General features: G+C 34.4%; 1 protein-coding gene across 2 annotated transcripts in view; it reads left to right on the forward strand.

Annotated features, from left to right (window-relative positions):
* The window catches only part of LOC125050105 (protein groucho-like), a 65,843-nt gene that overhangs the window by 1,418 nt on the left and 48,625 nt on the right, over positions 1 to 15,800 (forward strand). The window contains exons 2-4 of one of the 2 annotated variants that reach the window (XM_047649712.1): positions 3,832 to 3,932; positions 8,537 to 8,600; positions 9,445 to 9,489. In XM_047649712.1, the coding sequence (XP_047505668.1) occupies positions 3,832 to 3,932; positions 8,537 to 8,600; positions 9,445 to 9,489 (210 nt within the window). The remainder of the gene's footprint in view (positions 1 to 3,831; positions 3,933 to 8,536; positions 8,601 to 9,444; positions 9,490 to 15,800) is intronic. The other variant, XM_047649713.1, reaches the window with a different exon arrangement.

Raw genomic sequence — 15,800 nt, forward strand, 5'->3', positions numbered from 1 at the left:
GGAAAACGCAAACGACTAACGATTTTATAAGTCGTAGAAAATACTAATGCAATTCAAATGGCTTTTTCAAAGACTAACTTTTTTACGTTAAATTGCTATAATAGACCTGACAGATGACAGTTTGAAATTTCTGTAAAAAGTGCATAGGCAATCTTTTTAAGAAGTGTTCATTGTCAAATTTAAAATTAGAAATTTGCCGTAAAGTACAGAACTAGCAAAGGCAGTAAAATTTATGGCCGTGTTCAGTGAGATTTTCCGATTGTTGACCGTGTTTCGAATAGCGCACTTTTACTTCTTTTACGACACTGGTTTATGACTGAGGGGTGGGAGGAGGGAGGTGTTAATGTAAATGCCTATTTGTATGTTTGCTCAAAATCCGTGTCGCGTCCTAGCACTCAGCAAATATTTGATTTACGAAATTACCGCTATGAACAAGTGATATTTGCGTTGTCACAACTTGATATGCTAATAACTTAAATATTGTTTACTTGTATTGAATTTAGCTTTTGGTAACGCTTAAAATTTGTTGTGCTTTCGCCCTTAAACTTTTTAACGAATTTCGATAAAATAAGGTAATGGATATTAATAAGTGGAGGATACCAATTATTTGATTAGGACACAAATTCTGTTGTAATTCAAATTTGCGGAAATCGGAAATAACAGTGAAATGGGTGTTGAACGTTTGATAAGGATGCCTAAGTAAATATTCCTCTAAAATAATTCTCCACATTTATGTCGTGATAAGCCTTATCAAAAAGCAAACACGGTATTTGGAGTACGCTAACAACGCTTCGTCATAATCTAGACTTCATCAAATTGTTATCATAGATTACTTCACATTCTGTGAAAAATTCTTTTTGATTTTTTTGGTTATTGTTTATAGTTTTATAAATAAAATAATGTGTAGAATGTTTATGTTTATATTTTGAGTTTAATAAAACAGTTCAAAGTTTAAAAACCATGCGGTAATACGTGCAAATCATGTAGGTAATTGACCGCAAATGCCTGGTTTTACAATATTGTTCCTTATTTGCCAATAGCATATTAGCTTAGTGATTAATATCATAGAAATAATACATTTCATAATGGTAATTTTTTATATAGAGCTGGTCACACATAGTTTATATAATCTGTTTAGTTTAAATCTAATGTTCGATTTTCGAAAATATTTGAATTCGTTGAGCACAGAACAGTGTTTATTAATTTCACGTTTAACGAATATTTGAATGAATACTTCTCTCGCAATACTGACATTGTATATTTTAATAGGACATGTGCTATGTAAGCATCGTTTCCGTGGTAAAAAATGCGAAATCGCCTTTTTATAAAATGGTTCATACCTATTACACACACAAATACATACGGACCAATCTTATACAAATATGTATTTGTATTTTCGTATTTGAGTGCAAATGGTGTTACAATGGTTGTACTTTGACCGTACTAAAAAGGGTTTGTTTTCATAAATAAATTTTCCACAACGAAGATAAGATGGATTTTTAGTAAGTTATGCTACATTCTATATGTTCAATCTTTTAAGAAAACGAGTATAAATCAGTAAATATAAAAAAAATAAGTTTATTAGACAATACTTACAGCAATTCTTTCCAATCTGTGCAGCTATCGTTCTTAAGACTAGACATTTTTTTTGCTTACGATATAGAGTATTAAAGTGTACACATATCTTCTAAAATTAAAACAACGAGCTTCTCTGCGTAAAATGAAACCTAATACGTATATTCTAAGAAAAAATTCCAAACAAAAAATTCCAACAAATTATGCAAACGGTTCGCTCATTGAATTAATAAGAAATTGAGATTCCAACAAAAGATTGGAGTGAACAGGTAGACGTGGGCAGACAGACGTATTCAATAATTTGGTATTTCTTTTTATATCCGTTTAAATGCATTCTGTTTTTATGTTCGGGCCTTTCATCCGGCCCTCCAAGACTCAAAAACTCTTCATTGTATTTTAATTTGACCTTTTCGGTGATAATTTATAGAGCCTTTTTATAAACGTTTACTCTATTATAGTCGTGGATTATTTTTTTGTGTTCGATTCAATGGGGTTCGAGTCTAAACTGTGCGAACTTTACATCGCTATTCATTATAATTTAAACGCACGTATTATTATATTGGAGACTATGTGATTACTAGCTGACCCGGCAACGTTGTTTTGACAAAAAAAGATTACAGTGGGTACTAATATCGCAAATAAAAATGGGAGTAAAGTTTATCTATAAAAAAAATTAGTGTGGGCCGACCTTAAGAAGTATAAACAATTGTTTACCACTGACGTACTCATATACCCAGAAATTTTATATAAATCATGAATGTTTCTTTTTGAACGATTACAGAAGCCTATCAGATCTGTACCTACCTATATAATTTGCTTTGAAAATTACAGTTTGATATAAAACAATATACTAGAAGATGCAGGCCTCAGCTTACCCATTGAGTAAACTCATCGAGCTGGAAATACAAAATTCCGGTTAAAATTAGCCCGAAAGTAAACACTGATTCACCAAGACACCCGCCACAAATAAAATAATTAAAACAACTTTTATTATCAGCCAATATGCAATACATCTGCTTCTTGTCTTTAGTCTAAACAAAGGCTGTGTTTAAAATAAATTTATTGGTGTTTATACGAAATTTATGTTTTCTTAGCAATTTACGCTTAGCATACTTTATAGCCTTATTTAATTTCAATACACCTTTTTAACTAAAATTTCTTTGAGGATTCTAAATTAAATTCTCAACAAAAACTTTGCTACTTCGCTTTACAATACATTTATGGTTAAATAATTTCAATGTTCTTGTATTAATATTACAGTAATAGTACTTTTAAGACGCTTTAGTATGCAACATCCGAACGGCATGCACGCACTGTGTGGTCGAGTTCCTTGAAACAGCTACCGATAATGTTTTGTTCTGTTTAAACGTTTATGTATGTCGATACTCAACACTCCTTTAAAAGCTTTTTTATTACAGTAATACGATTAAGAATTGCGTTTACAATATTCGTTGTACAGTCAATAAAGTTAAATAGATGTTGAAGCATAAAAAGCTCGGGTTTCTTGCGGTTATCCGCGGTATTACATTATTAAGTGCGATCGCCCATTACGGCTTGAGAAGGCGCTCCGGTTGCATTCACAAAATTCCGTCCACATTTTTCCCGGGCCCGATTGTCCGCAGTTCCATTTACAACGTCTACACACTAGTTCCTTTTACACTTTTATTTACGTTCCTTTTATTATTTTTAAAGTCCGTTTGTTCCTCGCGCCGGCGAGCGACTGTTATTTATTTTTTGCTGCCCTCCCGGCGACCGTGTTCGCTGTATTTTTATTTTCCGGCTTCTTATTATGGAGTTTGTTTTTTTTTGGTGCATGTTCGTGTTTTATTTGTGTGTTAAGAGGCGAGCGGTCGTTTTTTATTAATCGAGCCTCACACCGAATTATGGTCATTAAAGGATAATTTGTATTATGGTAATTTGGGATGCGTGTAATTTTAACTTCGTGATAGGAACTTTTTCTGGCTGACATTAAAGTTATTGTTTTTAGTCTTATGATTGATCTTTAAATTGTTTTACATTGTAAATTATATAATTGGGGATTAAAAACCTTCTTTGAAACATATCACATGTTATTCAATATGTCATTACATTTTGTAGTGCCTACGTGCATAGTGTTTGAACTAAGATAATGAGACATTTTGTTGTTCGGTTTGAGTATCTATGTATTATCTACAACCTTGCGTTTTAGTATCTGTATTTGTTAATAATAGTTTTGTTTAATTATGGTTTTTACTAATTATAAAGTACGTATGTCAGCAGGGACCGCCGCAGCCGGGCCAACCAATTAAGTTCACGGTGGGTGAATCTTGTGACAGAATAAAAGAAGAATTCAACTTTCTACAAGCTCAATATCATAAGTAAGTAATTGATATATTAAAACAAGTAACCACGTAGCATGTATTCTTAAGGTCCAGGACTCGATACCGGTGAGATAATTATTGTTTTCGGTAGGCATCACATCACCTACTTGTCTTAAAACATGATTAATGTAGACGCAAAAACGTGTCTGTTCCACGCCCCATTAGGATGTGATAGTGTTGCCCAAAATCGGTCTTGGTCTTGCAGTCTTGGTCTTGTTCTTGCGTTTTTGCAAGACCAAGACCAATACCAAGACCGCCTTATTATAGCAAGACCAATACCAAGACTGAACCCTGCAAGACTTGAGCAAGACAATACTTAAGCCTGCAAGACTCTTGCGTCTTGCAGGTAAGACAAACTGAGATTTGGGCGTTATTAAGTAGGTATTTGGTTTCAATCCCGATTTTGAGAAACGTTCCCCAGTATCAAAACCGTAGGTATCACAAATCATAACACTAAACTAAGGGCTGCAGTTGTATTTGTAATTGGCAACGTGCCGCTCGTCTGAAAGCACCCTGAAACGTATTGTATTGATTAGGTAGGTAAGTACTTATTATATTTCAACAATTTATTAAGTAGGTAGCGTGTTAATACTCACAAATCTGTTCCCTAATAACTTTCTAGCAAAGTTCATACCTTGTAGGTATCTACCTATAATAATATGTTATGCTTGTTTATGTCTAATGTGCAGATCTAACGTTAGTACTCGTAGGTTGGTATGTGCTTAAAATTATATAAACATCATGTAGGTGTGAAACTTATGTTTCAAAGTTTATATTATTCTTCTATTTAGCAAAATTTAAAACTAACAGCGAGTCGAGTAGGTCTAGTAACTGTTTCTACGGCAGCCAATACTATGGTACAGACGCCAGCACATCAAGCTACTACAATCTATCAAATTTCTTCAACAGATTTTCAAGTTTATCGCTAAAGAATTAAGGTTCAAAGTTGATTGGGGAAATGTGACGTTCTGCGAATAAACTGTTGGTCGGTCGGTGTATTAAATACCTACTTATTTGATAATTTACCGACAAAGACGCCGCGGTTTGCAACAAGTGTAACACAGCATTTGACACTGAGCGCCGCATTCGCCGACAAAGAGTACGGACAGAGGCACACAAATTTTTACCTATTTTGGTAGGGTTGGTATAGGAGTATAAAATTAAATGACCTTGAAGATGTCCCAGCAGTAGGTAGGTATAAATTGAATGCTTTGAGTTTTTTTTATTTAAATACATTCTCACACTGGCTTGAATTCGAACACTACAGCGTTAAAAGCTGTCGGGCGAGATGATAATTAATAACTAAGTAGGTATTGCATCTATTGAATTGCGAATATTTTGATTTCGAAATAATCATTGTTAATGTCGGTAAATGATAGATAGTGAGTGATACCTAGGTACTAAAATGTGAGCAGCAAGATTGAAAAGTGTATATGCCATGTCAGTGCTTTCAATAAGTTTATTTTAAAAAAGCTCTCTAGTAAGATTTAGAGTTTACCATTCAATTACACACAACATATTATTGAAAAACAAAAATTATGAAAAAGATATTTAGACTGAGTACTTAGGGTCGATTCGACCAAACAAGAGTAAATCTTAATCTTAGAATAAATCGTCAGTTAATCGAGAGTAAATAAATTTTACGTTTTACCAACTACAAACTCTAAGAATAGTGGGCTTATTCGGGAATTGCAACTATACCGCCGTTTCGCACGGAATAACAGCTATTCCTAGAATAATTTAATGGCGTCAGTCAGTCCAATCAGCTGATTTCTGTCATTTCACAAATATGTATTCTGTGTTTTAATTTCAAGTCAACGCAACGCACTAAATTAATAGTCTGGCATTGTATAATGAAACGTTTAAACAATTTAGTATTTATTTATTTATTAATTATTTTTAGATTTTTTTATTTTCTATAATATTAGAATGAAATTCAACTAGGCTCAACAGAAGTTCCTTTTTAGACGAAAGCCTCAAACTAACAAGAAATAAAAACTTTTTGTCGTCGTTTGACACCTGTTAAAAGCTACTTTTTCACACTATAATACGGCAAAATCGAGTTGACATGATGTATGCTCTTACACTGTCCCGTTGTAGAACAACATTTATTTGCCGAGTTTTATTTTCGTTCACCATTTTCTTGCTATTCGCGTATGGTTATTCCTAGCGCAATTATACTATTGATTACGTGGACAAACGACTATGGATTTACTCGAGATTAAAATCATGGAATAGATTATTCTTGGTATAGTTACTCGTGTATAAATTGAAGTTAGGTCGAATCGACCCTTAGGAAATTAGTAGAAAAAATATTCTATCGTGGATACCTAGTTATTAAAAAGTGGATAAACGTTGTGTTTACTTAATTTTATTTTTCTGTGCTAATGCCAACATTGACAACCTCACCAAAATAGGTAAAAATTTAGTCCGCTTCTAGACTTTGTGTTGCCGCCGTCGCTTTCATGTCAAAGGTCGCCGCCACTGCCCATGTTCTACAGAAAAAAATAAGTTTCCGGGTGCTCAGAACGGACGCAAATAGATTATGTTGTCCTCGCAAGGAAGAATGTAGTCGTAAGGATAGGTAGATTTTATAAAAATTGTTGTAAGTAATAAAAATATACCTAGTTTATATTATTACTAGCTGGCCTGGCGAACATCGTACCGCCTAACAGTCGATTCTTTATTTGTTTAAAATACTTATTCTGCTATTCGGGACACCGGTCTAGCTAGTAAGATAAAAAAAGAAAATTGATAAGACAACAAATACATTATGTCAAAAAATTAAAAATTTACCTTCCCGGAACCCCTCCACTAACACTTGAACTTTATGCTATGGTATTAAAGTTCAAATTCACTTTTAAGTATTATTACGAATATTTTGTATGGGAATATAGAAAAGTGTTGTTTTTAGACTGATTCACTCAATTTTATTTTAATTTTTCTCCGTAAGAACCATCTTCGTACTTCAAGGTATATTATTAAAAAAAATCAGACAAATCGGTCAAACCGTTTTCATGTTATGTCGTGACAACGGAAAACGGGTTTCATTTTTATATATATAGATTACCTATTATACCTTTTTAAAGGACATTGCACTGCAAAATTGGAAGTGGGTGATTTTAACAAACTTGAAACGTGGAAAAGCTCCAAATATGAGCGACGTCATATTGAGAATTGCAGTGTCGGTTTATCAACTTCTATCGTACCTACTCTAGTAGCGACTATTGTCTTCAGCGATGATTTACTAAATAAATAAAAATAATCGTCGTGTAGGTACGACGATTATTTTTCTAAGGAATACAATTTTGTTGTAGTAGGTACCTACATCGTTTCTTACTTACACATACTTTAACGACAGTACCTACGTAGCAAAGCGCGCCAGTCACGAGTACGACAAGTTGCCTAAAAAATGTACCTACGCACACTGTAATGAAATCTGCTAATCTCAACACAATGCCTGTAGCCTGCCTGCTATTATTGGTTGATGAACATTGTACATTGGTGAATGCTCCAGGATAGCCCGCAAGCCCCCACAAATAGCAATAGGCTAATAGGTATTTGCAAGTCTTGCGAGACTTGCGAGACTCTTGCTGCAAGATCAAGACCAAGACCAAGACTGAGAGCGCAATACCAATACCAAGACCGAGACCAGGTGTATTGACGCAAGACAATACCAAGACTGGCCTAAGTCTCGTCTTGGTCTTGCATTTGGGCAACACTAGGATGTGACGGGACTTCAAACATTTTTTTTGGTCTTTTGATTATTAAGGAAATTTATTTAAATAAAAATGAATTCTAATGTAAGGTACAATTTGAGATCTAAAACCTGAAAATACAATTTCTCGACTTACACATAGGTACAGAACCTTATTGTAACAAGTGCGAAAACTCTCAATAATAAAAATATTTAATATAATAGATTACATATCATTTTAATTTCTTTTTAAATCTAAAACAATATTTAAGATACTTGTGATAACTTGAAGAGATTACTAAAACCCCTTATCGGAGAGCACAGCTTAAATATCAAGTACCTACATAAAAAATTCCCGTAAAAATTCATCCGGGAGATCCTTTGAGTATCCTTATCCTTTCTTTGTGAACGCTAAATAGTCCTTTTACATTCAAATCCCTTTACGACCTTTTGTTAACAAATACAGGTTTATGCTATCTCGTGAAAAGTGCCTTATTGCGAATATTTTTTCTTATTATTTACTAGAACCGTTTTAGCTTTGTAAGGCATAGTTGGTGTTAAGTATCGTTTCTGAATCTCCCTAAATATTAACATAGAAAATATTTAATGTACCCATTAGTTAAAGAATAATAAGGTTATTGTAATCTTTGTTACGCGCCTACTGTAATTGAATGAAGTTTATCATTCGAGGGTCAATTTGAATGAACGTTAACCGATAACACTACAAGTTACCAGAAACGATAAAGCCTATAAAACAAGTCAAAATATCTGTTATCAATTGAAATGATTACTTTGACACTAAAACAGGATCTTGTTTTGTCTATGTATTGAGTTTAATAATTAGTCTGCCTTTTTGACGGATGTCAATTTAATTAAAACCACAAATTATTATTCTTTGTTTCAGTTTAAAATTAGAATGTGAAAAACTGGCCAGTGAGAAAATTGAAATACAAAGGCATTATGTTATGGTGAGTAATTAACTTTTAAATTTGGAACTGGCGAACTATATTTAATTCAATTAATGTTGAAATAAAGGTTGTTTAATTTACAACGTCTATGGACAAAAGCTTAAAATTGTATACTGAAATTAAAGTGTACGTAATCATAGTAAACAATCAATGATATTTATCTATTGTTCGCCCGCATATCGAGCGTACTGTTTCCATGCGATTGGACAGTCCATTATATTAAGTCCCCCTGTTATTTAGAGATAATAGCTGACATGAATAATATTGTATGCTCGCGTGACAAGTGCCCTGTTTATTATGAATGACACCCACACTCCTCAGCTATTACTATTTTTACAGATACCGATAAAATGTACTCAAATAGATAATTTATAGCTAGAACATGTGAATCATTGATTTATTGAACAATATTAACACTAAAGCACTACATAATATACTTTGTCATAATAGATATATACTTCTAAATAAATATTTTGACAATTAGCTGTTGAGTGATATAATAACCAAATTTAAAAATGGCGTACAAAAAAGTAAAGTGGCAACATTATTCAGCTAGAAGCGAATAGATATTTGGCAGTCCCTAATTCCCGCGCTCGTTCCGCCCGATATGAATCACGATTAAGTGTTGCCAAATCGGCTGCAATTTATTTTAATACGCTCTGGAGGAAATTTTCGCGAGAGTTTTTATATGTCGGAAACACTTCTGGCGAACCGCCAAAATGTACTGCGGATGTTTAGTCACTCGACTCCAATGATTTGAGGAAGCTAATCACTGCCAAATGCTTTCTGTGTCACATTGTTCAACCGCTTTAATTGATATTTATAATCTGTGTTTATGTTTCAGTACTATGAAATGTCATATGGGCTCAATGTGGAAATGCATAAACAGGTATGTTTATTTATCATTAAGCATGTAATTTATCAATTTTCTGTAGAGAATTAAGTTTATATGTTGGATAATGTGAATTAATAACCTGTTTTTATTATTAGTTCACAATCTCTGAATGAAATAATCTAGGTATACTACTAACGACTTCACATTCCAACGGTTATCTTTGAAAACAAGAACCACAGATCGCTTTTAAGAATTTAAAAATGGAAAGAATTCGAAGTAATTTAAAAAAAATGTTATTGCACTCGGTATCTGCGAGCGTTGTTTGAGTGGGCGCTTCGGGCAGGGGCGGACACCCACAAAGCACGGCCGCGTTTTGTTGACATTTTGCTTTTTAATTTACAACCTCCTTTGTTTCCTTGTGTGAGCAAAAAAGCCAGAAAAACATTTTCGTTATAATTGTAAAGTTTCTATGATGTTGTGACGGCGTTTATTTCAATGTATTGTTATCGGGATATCATAGGGATAAGGGAACGTCACCCCCTAATGTGTGCGAGTGGCGCGGAGATAATACACGTATGGGGATGCTTAGTGGAGTTTACAAAATGTGTTTAGGGTTACCAGTAATATCTTTTAATCATTTTATTGTAGGAAAGCAGAGAGAACTCGTAAATAATAACGGTCTTTAGATAACACGTCATCTTGAGAAAATCAAACATAACTCCAGTGAAATAACCCTAAATAAAATTGGTTGTTTAATATTCTCCCCATTAAAATTTCATCAAGAATAAACCGTTTAATAAATTACTAATATTTGCACTGACAACCCTTACCGCAGACACAAAAGCGAGGGCAACGAGTTATTACTTTTATGCACCGGGGTTCTTTAGCTGCTAGGGCCTGGGCTCTGTAATCTGTTGATTTTACGCTCGCCGACCCCTTCGCTACGCTCGAACCCCACTTTTAATAATAGCCTCACAACACGTCCTCTAAACGGAAACAAAATCAATTTACGACGCTCGCCTCTTAATAAGAAACACTTTTTCGTTCATTATGTGGTTTGTTTTTCCCACGTTTATTTAGTATTAGAAATCGGCTAGGTGTGGCTGATTAGATTCCGAATTTAAAATGCAATCGATTTAATGTCTGTTACACCTTACTCTATTATTTTTAAGTTTTTAAATTTAGAATTTTTGGGATATTTCGCGTCTGTGGCTATCCGGCTTGAATATTTGTTTAGGACTGGCAAGTGGGGTGATTAAATGGGGTTGTATTGTTCGGCGGGCAGATGTCGGCTCCGCTCGAAAGCGCTATTTAGCGTACAGCCCGCTTTATTGTAATGGATTATTACATTAGCACTTAACACGCTCAGCCGAGCGAGAATCGGAACCCTCGGTTCTGATGCGGGTTCCTTTTTTGACATGGTCCGATTGCAATCACTGATTAGTATTGAAAAGCTTTTTTCCACGGGTATCGTTCGGTATCGCTGAACAGGTTTAGGTCACTATATCAGGAATTATTTTTATTCAAAGAATTGTGGCTGTTCAAATAAAATAAATAAAGGATGTGGACTCTTAACAAAGTATCAATAGTCCGTGTAATTTAGTCCACCACCGGATTAATCCTAAAGCAGTTACACGAATTCATCAAATTGTTAGATCTCCCGCAAAGGATAAATGCTTCAAAAAGCAGTAATATAATTTAATTTAATAACCCGCAAATTACTACAAGATAAAACCAGTACCAGAATTGTTTCATTCAATCCTTAGCTGAAGTAAACAGTAACCAAACATAATAATAAATCCAATTTAATTCCATAATATAAAAATTACAAATGTTAGTTTTGTTATTATATAATACACTTAGTCTACGTTAGTTTTCATTTCCATTACTTCGTGTTCTTTTAAAGGGGTCCTGAACTTTCCATTTGGACCTGTTGTTTGCTTCATTCATCCATTTCCCAGTAATCTCTATGATGTCGTCAGTCCATCACTTTTGTGGTCTTCCCACGCTTCTTTTGGAGGTCTCCTCCAGGGTGTCATCGCTGGTCCATATTTTGTATGTACATATCAATATGACCTGTCCAGAAGTATGGCAACGCAATATATCTCGAGGCGTAGACATATCGCTCTATATAACGTTTTAAAATAATTGTAAATGAACTCTCAAGGCCGTCATAATTGACGTCGCTAAGGTTGATTTTGTCGTGTTTGATTGCGTCGTGACTGGTCGGCGTGACCGCGTCTAACGCGTGTTTTCCGCTCTTTCTGGCGACGACTAATTGCTTAGATTTTCTTTTGTTAGTCGCGGGGCCGTGCTCCGTGCCGAATTACACCTACTTACGGTGTGAATTGATTGTTTCGTGTGACTGAATCGACACGGACACTTATTGTTCTTCCTCGTGATTATCCACGCCTTACATCTCCCTTACACGTATTATTTTAAAAGTGAAGTAAGTGTATGCAGAGTTAACTGACGAGTTTATTTTTGCTCTTTATTATTATTATACTAGCCGACCCGGCAAACGTTGTTTTGCCATGTATGTTATTTATAGGAAACATTTTTTTAGTTCAATAAAAGTAACTATCTACTATAATAAAAATAGGGGTTGATCGTATAGGGATATAAATTAGAGGTTGTATGTATTTTTGTATCACAAAAATATGAAAACAATTTTTTTTCCTGAAAAATAAAAAAAAGTTTTTTGGGGTGGACACCCCTTATCACTTAAGGGTTTGAAAGATAGATAGTAGCCGATTCTCAGACTTATTGAAAAGGCATAAAAAATTTCACAACAAATCAATCAACAAATTAACAACTATATTCCACATAGAAAAAACCAATATGAAATTGCCTACTCCTAAAATGGAATTTCATTTGTTTATTAGCAATCTCTTTTTAATAGCAATGCACCGAACTAGAGTCAATAGTTGAAGAGTTATAAATTAATAACGCCGCAGTGATTTCATGAAGTGTCGAGAGGGAACAATAGGGTTATACAGAACAAATACCGGGGGTGTCGAATGTCGATGAAATACTATGTCGTGTTTTACGAGCGTTGACACCCCTGCGCCACGCTTCAATACACATATCACCCATTCCACAAACTCATGAAATATCGTTCATGCGAAAAACGAAATTCTCGTGTTAATATTTCCTTTTAAATGAAGGCGCTTTTTGCAGTCTGTCTGGGGTTCTTAAAACGATTTATGGGCGTTTCTGTACGTGCCATTTCTTAGACAAGTCGTAAAATATCGAATTTTAAAAGATTATAGAGTTTAGATTTGTCTGCCAGAATTGAAGCAGTTTGTATATTTTAACTGTCCTAATTCAATAAACGTCTATAATCAAACGTCTCAGTTTTAAGTGCTAAACAGTGATAAGTGGATAAAAAATAGTATACAAGAACTGAGTGTATTCCCCGTATTACAGACTGTAGGAAGTGTTATTGGACACTTTCATATTTGATCATAATGTTAATTTGTGTCTATGCGCAGAGACCATTTATAAAAAAAAAGGGTGCGTGTACTTATGTACGCGCTTAAGAAGTTATACTTCTTTGGCATTATTAAAAATAGTTTTTGATTGCATACAAATAATTAATTACAATTAAATAATCAAAGACTGAAAAAGGAGTCATTATAGTCAATTAAGTTCAGTTTACATTTGAAAAATTAAATAAATAATTATTTATTATTATTCTCTTACATTAAGTGTAACATAAATTCTATTTAGTTAAAAGTATATATTATTATATATTTAGAACATCTCTACCAAACACTAAGATGTATGCATGTATAGCTTTGGCAGTATTGCACAATATAAAATTAATAAATTTCTTTGAAAAAATAATTAAAACTCCTTATTTGTTTAAAAAGTAAATGATAAATGTCATTATGGTCATTCAAAATTCTTGGCATACGAACTTCACGCATATTCTATTTCTTTTTACTTGTAGATTGTCTTATTCCTATCTCGCTCGCGCACGCTATAATCACACTCCCAATTTTATGTCACAGGTGCGCGCGCATCGTAAAATTTCACTCTCATAAATTTTTCATAACGCGCCTAAAGAAGTATAACTTCAAAAGTCTCAATAGATATATATTTCTAAACTAAGTTTATTTTGACGGTATGTCGATACCAGTTGGTTCACAAATTATTCATAGATAGGGTGGAGTTGTTTACTTGTGCATTAGGGTGCCCGCAGCTCCTGATAAAAACATTGCACGTGCCTGATCCGCTTAGCCATTTATAATGAAACAGCCAGGGAGCCCCCTAATCCTGTTTGTTTTTGACCTCACTATACAACAGATCTAATAAATACTGACGCTCTGCATTATTTAGTCTGTTATGATAAAGTTATGTGCCATCATTCAGCTCTAGGTACTACGAATGGTTTTGAAATTCGAATCCTATATTATTTGTCTATGAATCTGCATTCTTTATTTGAATTTCTGACCACCTTTGCGTCATCCTTCAGATCTACTATGGTATGGTTTTAAAATTCGAATCTTATATTATTTGTCTATGGATCTACATTCCTTTTATTAAGTTATTACTACATAAAGTTTGAACCATCCAACAACATTCACGTATCAAAGAATCTTAATTGTTGTTTAAAATGGTCACAAGGGGTTATCAAATTATAACGGTTGTATCAAGGTAATGAGGGAAGGGTGTGTTATCTGGAAGCTGATACTGTGAATTGTTTAAATGAACTCGACAACTGAACGCTCGACCGCGCCCCCTCTAGTAAAAGCGAAATTATCTCTCCATCTAGTGCGCGCTCGACAGATGGCGCTTGCAATAAAACCACTAAACGCGTTCCCCCTTCTTTATTTGATCGGGGAGCCAAATTAAAGGATTTACTAACCCCTCACAAGCGACCCCCGACAATCACCTTTGTATTAAGTCTAATTGTGTTTTCGAATACAGACTATAATGATACAGGGATCGCTGTGTGAAAAATAAGGCCCATTCGTCCCTTGAGATTTATTAAATTCAATGCTACATTAGGTTGAATGTACCCCACCCTATCTAAATTTAATTTAAAAGTCAATGCAGCATTTTGAAAAGCGAATAAAACTTTTTATATCTCTAATTAAGGTTTAACATGAATACATTTATTTAATCGTACATTTTGTACTTTACATAACATCGCGAATTCAAGTTTTTAGAACGATGTCGTTTTATACCGAATTTTAAAAATTCAAAAATGGAACACCAAAAGCAAAGTAGATCTATACGTATCAATTATAGTGGTGTAGTGTGAAACTAATTACAAGGGCCCTACGCGAGGGCTGCCTTAATTGCACTGATTGAGACACGGATATTGATTTAGAAACAGTTTGCGTTGCCGACACTCGGTCGAGGCGAGCCCTCATGAATAATGGAGGCCTTGTTCGCTCCTTGACTCTTCATTTAAAACGGACGATTTCTATTCAACTCGAGCCACACGCTCATGACTCACTCATTTACCATTCAAAGTGATACGTAAAAATGCAATTGTCGTTTCGTAAGAATGTCAACTTACATTAACAACCACTGACATTGTTTTACGCTTGTACGGGTGGGGAATCCATAAGTTTTTAGGGTACCTATAGGACAAATTGGATGAGATTTTGTGCCGTGCCCCACCATATCTAAAATTCTTATACATAATTTTAAATATAGGGAGCAGTGTTGGCCTAGTGGCTTCAGCGTGCGACTCTCATCCCAGAGGTCGTAGGTTCGATCCCCGGCTGTGCACCAATGGACTTTCTATGTGCGCATTTAACATTTGCTCGAACGGTGAAGGAAAACATCGTGAGGATACCGACATGTTGTAGACCCAAAAAGTCGACGGCGTGTGTCAGGCACAGGCTGATCTACTTGCCTATTTGATTGAAAAATGATCATGAAACAGATTCAGAAATCTGAGGCCCTTTTATAAATTTTGGAAGAGCCCCCTTTAACAATCAATTGCAGGCCCACGTTGGGAAACACTGATTTAAGGTTTTTTTGTAGAATATTTGTTTACCTGACTAAGCGATACTGTCCGAAATTATGGCACAATAAGCGAAAGTCTCTAAAAGAAAGAATGACTTGTATATATTTTCTATTTATATATAAACCAATTTGAAAATCACCTCATAATTATTTCAATACGCCGAACAAAATAGCAGGAGAATTAAATCTCGCTTACATATCATGAAAACAGTTAAACAGTTGTGTGGAGACCGCGTACTATACAAATAGTGAAACAATTCAAAGTGGGGTGAACAAATAGAGGGTGGCTACCCGCTATTGATGCTTCCCTCTGAGAGCTACGCTACAATTCACTACAAATTACAATAGCAGATTAACTCTAAGATGAATTATTCAAA

The sequence above is a fragment of the Pieris napi genome, chromosome 6 (genome assembly GCF_905475465.1).
Source record: "Pieris napi chromosome 6, ilPieNapi1.2, whole genome shotgun sequence".
NCBI classification, from domain to species: domain Eukaryota; kingdom Metazoa; phylum Arthropoda; class Insecta; order Lepidoptera; family Pieridae; genus Pieris; species Pieris napi.